At 44.1% G+C, this 14,271-nt stretch overlaps 1 protein-coding gene across 4 annotated transcripts in view; it reads left to right on the top strand.

Moving 5' to 3' along the window:
• The first annotated feature begins 1,465 nt into the window (after positions 1 to 1,465).
• The window catches only part of WDR59 (WD repeat domain 59), a 107,935-nt gene continuing 95,129 nt past the window's right edge, over positions 1,466 to 14,271 (top strand). For all 4 annotated transcript variants that reach the window (XM_060084564.1, XM_060084563.1, XM_060084562.1 and 1 more), the window contains exons 1-2: positions 1,466 to 1,630; positions 13,805 to 13,854. In XM_060084564.1, the coding sequence (XP_059940547.1) occupies positions 1,577 to 1,630; positions 13,805 to 13,854 (104 nt within the window). In that variant the 5' untranslated portion in view covers positions 1,466 to 1,576. The remainder of the gene's footprint in view (positions 1,631 to 13,804; positions 13,855 to 14,271) is intronic.

The raw sequence follows: 14,271 nt of genomic DNA, 5'->3' as shown, positions 1-14,271 counted from the left end.
TGAGTGTTAATTGGGGAACTGCTTTATGTCTTTGGAACACATCCTGCTCTTCACACTTTTTGATGCTGAAGTACTTTTTCTGATAGTGGACTCTATCAAAAATCCTAATAATATACTGAGAAGCTCAAATGTCATGGTCTTCAGGATGCTATGTCATGTCTCCCATTTAAGCTGTTCTCTCCTGGCACATTGCTTTTATAAAACACAATTCTGCCAAGTGCATACCTGTTGTACAGTGACAAACTGTCTCTGTTTGCCCACATTGAGCAGCTTCCTGGCATGAGTTGGTCACCCTAACCTGTTGACAAGTCTGTCTTCCCCATTATATCCAACACTCCAGGAGGGAATGGAAGTCTTCTTATCTCTATTCATGCAACAACTTGCATGTAGAAATAGAGTTAATATTAACAACAATAATAATAGCTTACACTTGAGTGTTGACTATATTCCAGGCCCTATGCTTGCTTAACTCCTTACAACAAGCAAACAAACTTCTTCCTTCTATAGAGAAACTGAGGCTAAGCCAGTTAAGATCAGGATTTGAGAGGCTGGGGCTGAAAAAGAGAACCTATTAATCACCACCCCCCGTACTAGCACAGCAGTCCTCCAACTTTTTGATCTCAGGTTCTCTTTACACTCCTAAAAATCATTAATAACCCCCCAAAACTTTTGTGTGGGAGATGTCTAGTACATCAGAAATTAAAACTGAGAACTTAAAAAATATATATTTCATTCAAACATCTATGCACATTCACATCAATAACACATTTTGTAAGTAAAAAATAACCATTTTCCAAAATAATGGTTTTGTGAGAAGAGTGGCAAATCTCTTTAATGTCTGGCTTAACAGAAAACCCCTGGATTTTCACATCCGCTTTTACGTTCAATCTGTTACAAATATGTATCGTGTAGCCTCTGGAAAACTCCACTGTACACTGGTGAAAGAAAATGAAAAAGGCGAATTAACTTCTTTGTATGACTATGAAAATTGTTTTGCCTTCGGAGATCCCCTGGGTCCTTGGATACTTTGGCAGGCGCCGCTGTACTGTATAAAACAATGAATCGCACGTTCACTCTTTTCAATGCCTTTGTGGCAGGCCTCAGGGGAAGAGGTAACCATTGGTTTGCACTAATGTCGGGCTTTGGTTATATACGGCCTGGGCCTTGCGAAGGACAACAGCGAGGAGACAGAGAGGTGCCTTCCCTCGTCCAAACCTTAACCTGCAAGCTCTTCGTGGATTGCCCACAAGTGGCTAGACCTTGGCCTACAACTCCCGGCAGAGCTCGCGGCAGGGGGCGTGTATTCAGAGGCGCGAGGAGCGTGGGTGACTCTAGCCGAGTGACGGAGTGAAGGGGGCGTGTCTGTTTTGGGGCAGGCGCCGTGCCGCAATTGGATAATCCGGGAAGAGGGGGCGGAGCCAGTGTTTGGGTCAGCCAATGGTTTGCGGTCAGACGGAAGGGGGCACGGGGCGCGGCTGGACTGACTCGGGGCTGCGTGGGGCTCACCGAACCCGGGAACGCGGGTGTCGTGGGTGGGAACGCGTAGCCCTGGGGCCGCCGAGTCTGGGCGCGGGAGATGGCGGCGCGGTGGAGCAGCGAGAACGTGGTGGTGGAGTTTCGCGACTCCCAGGTGAGCTCGGGGCCTAATGGAGCCTTTTAAGCATGCGCCCTTCCTGGTTCCCCTCCCCCACGCTGCCGGGTCATTCTTGGGGGCGGCGGAGCGACCCCCAGTCCGGGCTGGAGAGATGGGCAAGGGAGTGACCCGGACCTGTCAGACCCGAGCGGGTGAGGGGATCCTTGATGACCGTTGCGGGTGTTTGGGGCTGGCATGGGCGGGGTTTCGGGGTTCCCCTCGTGGATACCGGGAGTGGGGTCTGCCTGGGGACATCGAATTGCAGAGATTGCGCGCTAGTGAGCGCTGAGGGGAGGCTTCCTATGACCAGGGTGGTGAGCGAGGGGGTTTAGGTACCCCTGCGCCTAGTGACTTTGGGCAAGTCACAGAATTTATTTGAGCCTCAGATGCATGGACTTAACCCTGCCTCACAGGTCTTTGGAGTGGATTCGATTAAAAAAAAAACTGCATGCAAAGTGCCTGTTTCGCGCCTAAGCTTTTAAGTGGTTACTGATGCTAGGATAGTGGAAAATACCGTAGGTGAATAGGAGTATGTGCTGCATGTATTACCCGGGTTCGAATCCCGCTCTTAGCCTGTCATCACCTTCTGCGCATGTTTTCTCACCTGTAAGAGGTGCGAATCGTACCTACCTCATAGGGTTGGTGTGAGAATTTTTTTTTTTTTTTTTTTTTTTTGCGGTACGCGGGCCTCTCACTGTTGTGGCCTCTCCCGTTGCGGAGCACAGGCTCCGGACGCGCAGGCTCAGCGGCCATGGCTCACGGGCCCAGCCGCTCCGCGGCATGTGGGATCTTCCCGGACCAGGGCACGGACCCGTGTCCCCTGCATCGGCAGGCGGACTCTCAACCACTGCGCCACCAGGGAAGCCCGGTGTGAGAATTTTATGAGGTCATACATTTAGAATGTGTGGCACAGTGCTGGATACATGGTAAGCCCAAAGGAACGCTAGTATTTACTAGGAATTTTTGCCATTTTTCTATTTGGTTCCTTCCATATGCCGGGCCTTGTGCTAAGTGATCTACATTTCCTTTTTCTAATTCATGAAAGAACCATGCAAGATAAGTAGATGTTGTTGTTTTTTTTCCCCAGCGGGGAAGCTGATCCCCATTTGGCTGATCCCAAGTGACTTGGCCAAGGCCTCCCATTATGTGGCCGCATTGGGATTTGAACACAGACGTCTGGCCCCAGGGCCTTGTTGTGCTCATTGCACTACTCTGCTTCATACTGTATGAGCCTGTCATACAGTCGTTTTACAATAAATATCATTCCCCCCTTTCCCCAGCACCTAGGACAGTGTGTTGGTGATTCTCTTCATGTATCGAACACATAATTTATTGAATACCTTCAGTGTGCCAGAGACTTTCATTCAGTCATTTTTTCAATAAGGGTTTATTGAGCTTTTGACAGGTGCACACTGTACCAGGCACTGTGTTGGTGCTCAGGTGATTTATACTGAAGGGGAATCTGGATTTACGATAAGGGGGTGATGTGGTTTCTTCTTTCTAAAACCTATCCCTTCTTTTGTCGTAAAGTTGCATGAGGGGAGAACCTCCCACCAATTTGCTCTATGGCTGCCCTTGATACATAGTGCCCATGGAGAATTTGAGCAACCACATTTGGGTGAAAGGATCCTAAAGCACTTTGCACTGTCAGCATGGTGTCTCTGGGAGGAAGAAAGATGCCAGACTCCCAGGGTAAAAGAACCATATTCCTGTTACCCTTTTTGTTAATTGCTTTCACTGGGGACTAAGAACAGAATCGTGTGTCCAACCTCTGAGCTTGCTAATTTGGAAGCTACTAATCTGCAAACGCTTTAATTTTCACAGAAACCCAGGTAGTCTCACCCCTACTTCTCTACACAGATGTAACTGAAAAGACCTGCAGAGAGGGTGTTGACACATATATTAGGATGCTATGAAGTCGTATCAAACAATTAAACCTAAACAGCAGTTGTCATAGTAAGAGAACAAACTAAATTGGGTAATTTAACTGCCTTGTGGGAGTTGCTGTTTTTCTTTCTGATTTTTCTATTCATTTGGAAGGGTGAGTCTTAGTGTGAATTAGCATGGTTTTGTGATTGATTTTGGTGATCACTGGGAGGGGTAGGGACTCATTTTATTAACTATTTCATTAATGTAGAAAGAAAAAGTTAAAACTCGTCACACCACCTTTCTGAAAAGGCAGAAAAATAAACTTTTCCAAACAGCCCACCACCTTTATTTATTTATTTATTTATTTATTTATTTATTTATTTATTTTTGGCTGCATTGCGTCTTTGTTGGTGTGACCCCACCACTTTTAAAAATCATTTTAAAATTTAAAGCTTTTAGATTTTTCAGAGAAAAACCCCAGTCTGAAAGGTGAAACTTTTTAACATTTTATATGTGTCATTTACTTTATAAAACAGATGTTACTTTCACCGATTAATAGTGAGGAAGTTGTGCTGCTTGGCATCTACTCTGAAGTGGTCCCTGGAATCGATGAGTGTGAACGCTAAGAAAGCTTAGCGATACTTTTCTAGAGCAACACCATCCACTAGAACTTTCTGAGATGATGGAAATGTGGCTCGTCAACACTTGAAATGGGGCTGGTGTGACTGAGACAGTGTATTTTAATTAATTAATTTATTTATTTTAAAATAAATTTATTTTATTTATTTATTTTTGGCTGCATTGGGTCTTCGTTGCTGCACGTGGGCTTTCTCTAGTGGTGAGCGGGGGCTACTCTTCATTGCGGTGCTCAGGCTTCTCATTGTGGTGGCTTCTCTTTGTTGCAGAGCATGGGCTCTAGGTGTGCAGGCTTCAGTAGTTGTGGCATGCAGGCTCAGTAGTTGTGGCTTTCTGGCTCTAGAGCGCAGGCTCAGTAGTTGTGGTGCACGGGCTTAGTTACTCAGTGGCATGTGGGATCTTCCCGGACCAGGGCTGGAACCCGTTTCCCCTGCATTGGCAGGTGGATTCTTAACCACTGCGCCACCAGGGAAGTCCTTTTTTTTTTTAATTTTTTTTTTTTTTTTTTTGGCTGTGTTGGGTCTTAGTTGCAGCACGTGGGATCTTCGTCGAGGCAGGCGGGATCTTTTGTTGCCGTGGGCGGGCTCTTCGTTGTGGTGTGCGGGCTCCTCTCTAGTTGTGGTGTGCAGGCTCCTCTCTAGTTGTGGCGTGTGTGTTTTCTCTTTAGTTGTGGTGCCCAGGCTCCAGAGCACGTGGGCTCTGTAGTTTGCAACACGTGGGCTCTCTAGTTGAGGCTCCCAGGCTCAGTAGTTGTGGCACACAGGCTTAGTTGCCCCGCGGCATGTGGGCTCTTTGCTCCCTGACCAGGGATCGACCGTGCATCCCCTGTGTCGATTCTTTACCACTGGACCGCCAGGGAAGTCCCAGCACAAGATATCTTAACATTTGTATGTGTCCTTTTCAATTTCTTTCATTAATCTTTTATAGTTTTCAGTATACATGTCTTTCACCTCCTTGGTTAAATTTATTTCTAGGTTGTAAATGGGATTGTTTGATGCAATTGTAAATGGGATTGTTTTCTTTATTTCTTGTTCTGATGATGTATTAGTGTATAGAAATGCTACAGATTTTTGTGTATTAATTTTTTTTTTTTTTTCCTTTTTGCGGTATGCGGGCCTCTCACTGTTGTGGCCTCTCCCGTTGCGGAGCACAGGCTCCGGATGCGCAGGCCCAGCGGCCATGGCTCACGGGCCCAGCCGCTCCGCGGCATATGGGATCCTCCCAGATCGGGGCACGAACCCGTATCCCCTGCATCGGCAGGCGGACTCTTAACCACTGCGCCACCAGGGAGGCCCTTGTGTATTAATTTTGTATCCCACAACTTTATTTAATTAGTTTATTAGTTCTAACAGGTTTTTGATGGAGTCTTTAGAGTTTTCTGTATTTATTATCATGTCTTCTGCAAATGGTGACAGTTTTACTTCTTCCATCCAAATTTTGATACCTTTTATTTCTTTTTCTTGCCTAATTTGCTCTGGCTAGGACTTCTAATACTGTGTTGGATAGATGTGACAAGAGTGGGCATCCTTGTCTTGTTCCTGATCTTAGAAGAAAGGCTTTCAGCTTTTCGCTGTTGAGTATGATGTTAGCTGTGGGCTTGACGTATATGGACTTTATTATGTTGAGGTATGATCCCTGTATATTTACTTTGTTGAGAGTGTTTATCATAAATGGATATTGAATTTTGTCAAATGCTTTTTCTGCATCTATTGAGATGTTCAAATGATTTTTATTCTTCATTTTGTTAACGTGGTGTATCACATTGACTGATTTGTGGATATTGAATCATCCTTCCATCCAAGGAATAAGTCACACTTGATCATGGTGTATGATCCTTTTAATGTCTTGTTGAATTCAGTTTGCTAATATTTTGTTGAGGATTTTTGCATCTGTGTTCATCAGGGATATTGGCCTGTAATTTTCTTTTCTTGTGATGTCCTTATCTGGTTTTGGTATCAGGGTAATGCTGGCTTCTTAAAATGAGTTTGGAAGAGTTCCCTGATCTTATGGTTTTTGGAAAAGTTTGGGAAGGTTTGGTATTAAATCTTCTTGGATGCTCTGTAGAATTCACCAGTGAAGCTCTCTGGTCCTGGACTTTAGTTTGTTAGCAGGTTTTTGATTACTGATTCAGTCTTTTTTTTTTTTTTTTTTTTGTGGTACACGGGCCTCTCACTGCTGTGGCCTCTCCCATTGCGGAGTGCAGGCTCAGTGGCCATGGCTTACGGGCCCAGCCACTCTGCAGCATGTGGGATCTTCCTGGACCAGGGCACGAACCTGTGTCCCCTGCATCGGCAGGCAGATTCCCAACCAGTGCACCACCAGCGAAGCCCTGATTCAGCCTTTTTAATAGTAATCAGTCTGTTCAGATTTTCTGTTTCATCATGATTCAATATTAGTAGATTGTATGTTTCCAGGAATTTACCCATTGCTTTTAGGTTGTCCAGTTTGTTGGTATATAATTGTTCATAGTAGTCTCTTATGATGCTTTGTATTTCTATGGTATCAGTTGTAAAATGTTCTCTTTCATTGCTGATTTTATTTCAGCCCTCTCCCGTTTTTTCTTGGTGAGGCTAGCCATAAGCTTGTCAGTTTTGTTTATCTTTTCAAGGAACCAGCTCTTAGTTTCACTGATCTTCTCTATTGTCTTTTTTTTTTTTTTGACTGCTCCACGTGGCATGCGGAACTTCCCCAACCAGAGATCGAACCTGTGCCCCCTGCATTGGGAGCGTGGAGTCTTAACCACTGGACTGCCAGGGAAGTCCCTGTTATTTTCTTTTATTCTACTAACTTTGGGCTTCTTTTGTTCTTTTTCTAGTTCCTTGAGGTATAAAGTTAGATTGTTTATTTGAGACTTTTCTTGTTTCTTGAGATAGACATTTATTGCTATGAAATTCCCTCTTAGAACTGCTTTTGCCGCATCCCACAAATTTTTGTGTTATATTTCCATTTTTCTTTGTCTCAAGATATTTTTAAAATCTCTTTTTATTTCTTCTTTGACCCATTTGTTGTTCAGGAGCATGTTGTTTAATTTCTACATATTTGTGAATTTTCCACCAGTTTTGTTTGAGTAATTAATTTGTCATTTTATACTATTGTGGTTAGAAAAGACGCTTGATATGATTTCAGTCCTCTTAAATTTATTAAGACTTGTCTTGTGGCCTAACATATGATCTATCCTGGAAAATTTTTAGTGCACACTTCAGAAGAATGTGTATTCTGTTGCTTTTTTTTAGATTTTTTTTTTTTTTAAAGATGATGTTGGGGGTAGGAGTTTATTAATTAATTAATTTATTTTTGCTGTGTTGGGTCTTCGTTTCTGTGCGAGGGCTTTCTCTAGTTGTGGCAAGCGGGGGCCACTCTTCATCGCGCTGCGCAGGCCTCTCTTGTTGCGGAGCACAGGCTCCAGACGCGCAGGCTCAGTCGTTGTGGCTCACGGGCCCAGCTGCTCCGCGGCATGTGGGATCCTCCCAGACCACGGCTCGAACCCGTGTCCCCTGCATTAGCAGGCAGATTCTCAACCACTGCGCCACCAGGGAAGCCCCTTTTTTTTAAATTTTATATTTAGCTGTGTCTGGTCTTAGTTGTGGCATGCAGGATCTTTTGTTGTGGTGCACGGGCTTCTTTTCTAATTGCAGCACATGGGCTTCTCTCTAGTTGTGGTGCACAGGCTTAGTTGCCCTGTGGCCTGTGGGATCTTAGTTCCCTGACTAGGGATCAAACCTGCTTCTCCTGCACTGGAAGGTGGATTCTTAACCACTGGACCACCAGGGAAGTCCCTGTTCTGTTGCTTTTGGATGGAATATTTTAGATATAACTGTTATGTCTATCTGACCTAATGTGTTGTTTAAGGCCGATGTTTCCTTATTGACTTTCTATCTGGATGATCCATCCATTGAGGCAAGTTGGGCATTAAAATCCTCTAATATTATTATATTGTTGTCTGTTTCTTCCCTTAGGTCTGCTAATATGTGCTTTATATATTTAGGGGCTCCTATATTTAGTGCATAAATGTTTATAAATATTATATCCTCTTGTTGGATTGACCCCTTTATCATTATGTAACACCTATCTTTTTTGGGGGGTATTTATTTATTTATTTGTTTGTTTATTTTAACATCTTTATTGGAGTACAATTGCTTTACAATGTTGCATTAGTTTCTGCTGTATAACCCACCCCTCTAGGTGGTCACAAAGCACCGAGCTGATCTCCCTGTGCTATGCAGCTGCTTCCCACTAGCCATCTATTTTACATTTGGTAGTGTAACACCTGTCTTTGTCTCTGCTAACAGTCTTTGTTTTAAAGTCTATTTTGTCTGATAGAAGTATAGCTACTCCAGCTTTCTTCTGGTTTCCATTTGTGTAGAATATCTTTTTCCATTCCTTCACTTTCAGTCTGTATGTCCTTCCATCTAAAGCGAGTATCCTGTAGGCAGCATATAGATGGGCCCTGTTTTTTATCCATTCAGTCACTCTTTGTCTTTTTTAACATTTTTTTTTTTTTTGCGGTACGCGGGGCTCTCACCGCTGTGGCCTCTCCCGTTGCGGAGCACAGGCTCCAGTCGTGCAGGCCTAGCGGCCATGGCCCACGGGCCCAGCTGCTCCACAGCATGTGGGACCCTCCCGGACCGGGGCACGAACCCACGTCCCCTGCATCGGCAGGTGGACTCCCAACCACTGCGCCACCAGGGAAGCCCATGAACTGTGTTCTATGTCTGCAGAAATGCCATGTAGAAACTTTCTTCCTTTTGATGCAACGCAGTCAGTTTCTTTGGATTGGTGAAACCAAATGCTTAAGAACACAGCAGCCTTCATGAAAAAATGATTTTTTTGAACAAGGGCAGCAGCAATTTGTGTACAGAGGCTCACAGAGTTTCATGAAATGGTATCTTTTATCAGCCATCAGTTAGCTTGTCTTTTCCACGTTATCAATTACATTTTCTCTAGGCCAGTAAGAATCAAACGTCACTGTCAGTGCTATGGCAGTCTTATTTCGTAGAGGTCATATGACTCCTAAAGTGTGCTGCAAAGGCCACCATCCTGCAGAAAGAACAGGGCTGTTAAGAACTTTATTCTCTTTTGTCTAAAGATGTCACTTTGACAGGGAGCATTTCTGAACATAAGTTTGTTTCCTGCAGGTGGGAGAGGAATTTTCAATTTCTAAAAACAAAGGTTCAGAAAAGGTATGATTGGAATTTTACATCATAAAATGGGGGGATAAGGTACACAAAGTTTGCTCGTCAGTTCTCTGTATTCCAATAGAAGGTTTCCCACAGCAGGCAATGAACTATCAAAGTTCATTATCCTAGGAGGTATTAAAAAAGTGAGGGAACTGGAGAAGTATAGATAAATTCATGGGTGATAAATTAATAAGGGAAACTACTGAAACAAATTCTTTGAGATGTCTCAGCACATTCCGAGCTGGGAGAACCCTGATTTTCACCTGGTTCTGACCCATCTTCAAAACTATCAGATGTGTGCAGAGTCACTGCATTCACAAAGCACCTCATTGGGAGCTCTGGGAGAAATGAAATAGACCCTCACCTGCAGGGGCTCACAGCTTGTGGGAGAGGATCAATGTGCACAGCAGTAACTACAGTAAGTCCCCTACAAACGAACCTTCAAGTTGTGAACTTTCAAAGATGTGAACGTGTGTTCCATCAACATCAGGCGTGAGTGAAACTGCAGCCTGCCCTCCGTCTCCTGTTGCTGACGATCCTTCAGCTCTACCATCTCCCACCTCCTCTCCCTCCTCCAGTCAGTAACTCTTCTTGCCTCTTCCCTCGATGCCAGCCCCTGTATGCCAGCTGTTGTACTGTACTACTGTACTTTTCAAGGTACTGTACTGTAAGATTAAAAATGTTGTCTTTATTTTTTGTGTTTATGTATTATTTGTGTGAAAGGTATTATAAACCTATTACAGTACAGTACTACATAGCCGATTGTGTTAGTTGGGTACCTAGGCTAACTTGGTTGGACTTATGAACAGATTGGACTTACAAACTTGCTCTCAGAATGGAACTCATTCATGTGTAGGGGACTCACTGTACCACAAAGCAAGTTAAGGCAAGTCCTGTGATGGAGGGGCAGGGAAGGTACTTTGGGAGAAGGTGGAGTCCCCTTGGTGGACTCTGGGTGAGCTTCTTAGAGGAGGTATGTCTTGAGCCTTAAAAGTTGAGTAGAATTTCAACAGCAGAGTAGGAGAGAAGGACTTTCTAGGAGGAAGGAAGAGCTTAAGCCTCTCTTCAGAATTGGGAGAGTTGCAGAATCGGGTGAGTGCCGTGAATGGGTGTGGCTTGAGCAGGTAGAGAGTGGGTTAGCCTGAGAAGTTCTGTAAGTGTCTGATTTGGAAGGACCTGAAGGCTGAGGAGCCTATGCTTGATTTTATTCAGAGTGAGAAAAACCAACAAAGGTTTGAGAGCAGTGGATTGATGTAATTAGAACTCTGTCTTCAGAGGTTCAGTGTTAGGTTGAATGGAGACGGGAGAGAGGAAGGTAGACTGTTGGGAGGGTGTTGCTGTAGACCAAGTCTCAGGCCTAAATGAGAGGAGTGGAAAGAGAAGAGAGTTGGAAGGAGCCTTGGAAAGAAAGTGCTTTTTGTTATAAAATAATGCAAATATAGAAATAATACAAAAATGTAAACTCATTTAGAGGAATAAAATTAAAATCCCATAGGAACAACTACCATCTAAACATTTTGGGATACTTTTTTCAGGCTAAGTAGCTGATTTAAATTTTAGTTCATAGTAGGGAATGAAATACCACTTTCCTGTACTTCTCTAAGTTGTCTTTAATCTGCAGCAGGGCTCTGCCTGCAGGTTGGTGGGAGGTTCTCTCTCAGTCACTATGGGGCTCCCTTCCTCTCTTTGCAGTGGGATCATACAAGAACCCTATGGTTCTTCACCCCTGATGCCCAGACTTAGCATCTCTCAGCCGTTCCCCATCGGGTGCACTGAGGGTGCTGAGGCCTTTCCAGGGGGATTCTTGTCCCTGACAAAGCACCACCGTTTACTCTGGTCAGTTTATTTTTATGTCCTTTGCTTAAAGCACTTCCCTCTCTCCATTTCCCCCTTTGGGACAGCCTAGCAAACCCTCCTTCATGTGCTCCTGCAAACATAATGTTGGCCTCTTTCTTTCTGGGATAGGAGTAGGGAAATATCAGTTAGGTGTGGGTTTTTTTGTTTTACTTCTTAAAAAATAACTTGCTCTGATAAGGTGATATGGTGAGTTATGATACTCTAATTGCAGGCTCCTGCATTTTTCTATGTCATTCTTTAATGCTTCTAGAACATTTCATTGTATAGATATCTATAATTTACTTATAGATAACATGAATTCAACAACTCTGTGTATGAAAGTTTTGCTATATTTTGGATAGATTCTGGAGGTGGAATTACTGAGTCAAACGACATGACTTTAGGGGAGTCCCTAGTGGTCCAGTGGTTGGAACTTCACGCTTCCACTGCAGGGGACGTGGGTCTGATCCCTGGTCAGGGAACTAAGATCCTGCATGCCGTGCAGCGTGGCCAAAAAAAAAAAAAAAGGCAAAATGACAACGTGACTTTTTTGGGGGGTATTATTACCAGATCATCCTTTATTGTCACCGTACCACAAACTTAGCAGCTTGAAGCACCACCCACTTATTAGCTCACAGTACTGTAGGTCAGAAATCCAGGCTCTGCCTGGCTGCTTTCTCTCTTCAGTCTCATAGGCTGAAATCCAGACATCAGCTGGCTGTGTTCTCGTTAGGAGGCTCAGCTGACTAGGGAAGAATCTGCTAACAAACTCATTCAGGTTGTTGGAAGAATTCGGTTCCTGAGGGTTATAGGACAGAGGTCCCTGGGTTTTTTTGCTGATTGTTATTTAGAGGTCACTCTCGGCTTCTGCCATGTGGTCTGTCCATCTTCACAGCTGGCAGCAAAGAGTCTTCTCCATGTTAAATCAATCCCTCTCCCTTCAAATCTCTGACTTCCTCTGTCTCTGACCTCTAGACTTAACTTTAAAGGGTTGATGTGATTAGGTCTCTCTATCTCCCCCTCTTCCCTCCCCGAAGAAATTTTTCGTCATCTCAAACGGAAACTCCATACTCATTAAACAATAACACCCCACACCCCACACCCCCAGCCCCTGGTAACCTCTACTGTACTTGCTGTTTCTATGAATTCACCTAGTTTAGACACCTCATATAAGTGGAATCATGCAGTATTTATCCTTTTTTGTCTGACATTTCACTTAGCATAATGTTTTCAAGGTTCATTCATGCTGTAGCATGTATGCCATTGTGTGTATATACCACGTTTTTTTTGTTCATTCATCAGCTAATGGGCACTTGGGTTGTTTCGGGTCTCTCTATCTTAGAGTTAACTGATTTGGGACTTTAATTACATCTCAAAATCCGTTTATAGCAGTACCTAGATTAGTGTTTGAATAATGGGGAGAATGTGTATGTACACCAAGGGCCCAGAATCTTGGGGCCACCTTAGGATTCTTGCTACCACACACCCTCTAGAAAGATGGTACCGCCCCTGGTTGGAGGTACCATCTTGCCCTCTTTCATACCCTTAATGTATACATTGCACAGAAGAGTTCTGGAAATGACATCTCATTTCACTGCCTGCTTTTCCAGCTGGGCTATTCTCTGCTCACGACTCTAGTGGAATGAAGGATGCATAATAATCCCTTTTCAGCCTCCAGTGAAAGCACTCTGGCTTCTTGTCCCTAATGTTACCTGTGACATGTTTCTTGAGGGTGTACAAGTGAGAAATCCATTAATAAGACCAGCGAGAGTGAGGAAGAGAATTTCTGTTTGCCATTTGTGATTTGTGAGTGTAGCAGAATGTACAAAATGCATTCTCTGTTGATAGACTCTTGGAAAGAACTTAGAGCATTTAATAACCAAACAACGGCACAAACTGTTTCAGATAATGCCCTGAGAATGCAGCAGGACTTGAACTTGTCCAAATAAGAGAATTTAGGGCTATAACTAGCATGATTAAAATTAGCCTCAGGCTGCAGCCTGAATGTAGATTTGTTTGATCGGTGTGGTCTTTTGGAAATTGGACATCAGATCCTCAAAAGATGGTGATCCCTAGGAACTGGGAGACCTGGGAAATGGAAGGCAGTAAAATGTGCTGGAAATCTCAGATTAACTGGGAACTGGGCATCTCAATGACAAGAATGTGACCGTGGATTCAACAGAGGTGGTGTTTGAATATTACCAATTGCCATTCGACTTGGAGGAGGAGTCCATGCCCTTTGGGAAGGCATGGATGGTTTGTGTATGTGTGTATATGTGTGTGTGTATGTGTGTGTGTATGTGTGTGTGTTGTGAGAGAGAGAGAGAGAGAGAGGGAGGGAGGGAGGGAGGGAGAGAGTGAGAGAGAGAGAGAGAGAGAGAGAGAGAAAGAGAGAGAGAAAGAAAGATGTCCCAGGTTAGAATGTGTGTAGCCTTGGTCTCAGGGGGAGCAGACAACTGCTGCCCTATTGTGGAAGGTGAATGTGAGATTTGAATGAGAATTAGAAGGGGGTTAAAGTATCCACTGTAGAGAACTGCCAGCTGGGGACTGCCTGGGCCATGGGAAGAGGAAGACCCACAGGTGTCTACCTGCCTGTCTTCTCTAACCTGAGCTGGCTTTGCTGGCAGAACTGAATCTGTGTTTTCTCTCACAGGCAACTGCAATGTCTGTGGACTGTCTGGGGCAGCATGCAGTGCTTTCCGGGTAAGTGAGCTTACAGAGTTCGTCTGCCACGATTTCTGGGAACAAATTGCAAATCAAGAGGTTTCTGGGAAATTGGAAAATACTTTTTTATTTAAGGATTACGGTCATAGGGTTTAGTTCTGCTGTCCTGGTGACCTCAGTGGTAGTTGTGGGGATTATTTGCAGTTTATTTTTTTCTCTGCCCTAACAGGTGAGCAATAAAATACCTTTGAAAGGTTAGTGACTGGTAGTTTAGTCTTGAAATTGCCATTTTCTGTTTAGTGCATGGACTCTTCAGAAGGATGCTGTCTGGTACAGTCTAACAGGTAGTTAGTTCCTAGGATGGAGAGGATCTGGGTTACAGTTTGGCCATTGGTAATGAGCCTCTGGACATTTATTCAGTTGGCCTCCCTGGACTTCGGTTTTCTCATGAAGCAA

This window comes from Mesoplodon densirostris, chromosome 19 (assembly GCF_025265405.1).
Source record: "Mesoplodon densirostris isolate mMesDen1 chromosome 19, mMesDen1 primary haplotype, whole genome shotgun sequence".
Lineage (NCBI taxonomy): Eukaryota > Metazoa > Chordata > Mammalia > Artiodactyla > Ziphiidae > Mesoplodon > Mesoplodon densirostris.
The sequence above is the reverse complement of the archived record's forward strand: the minus strand, read 5'-3'. Positions and strand labels throughout refer to the sequence as shown.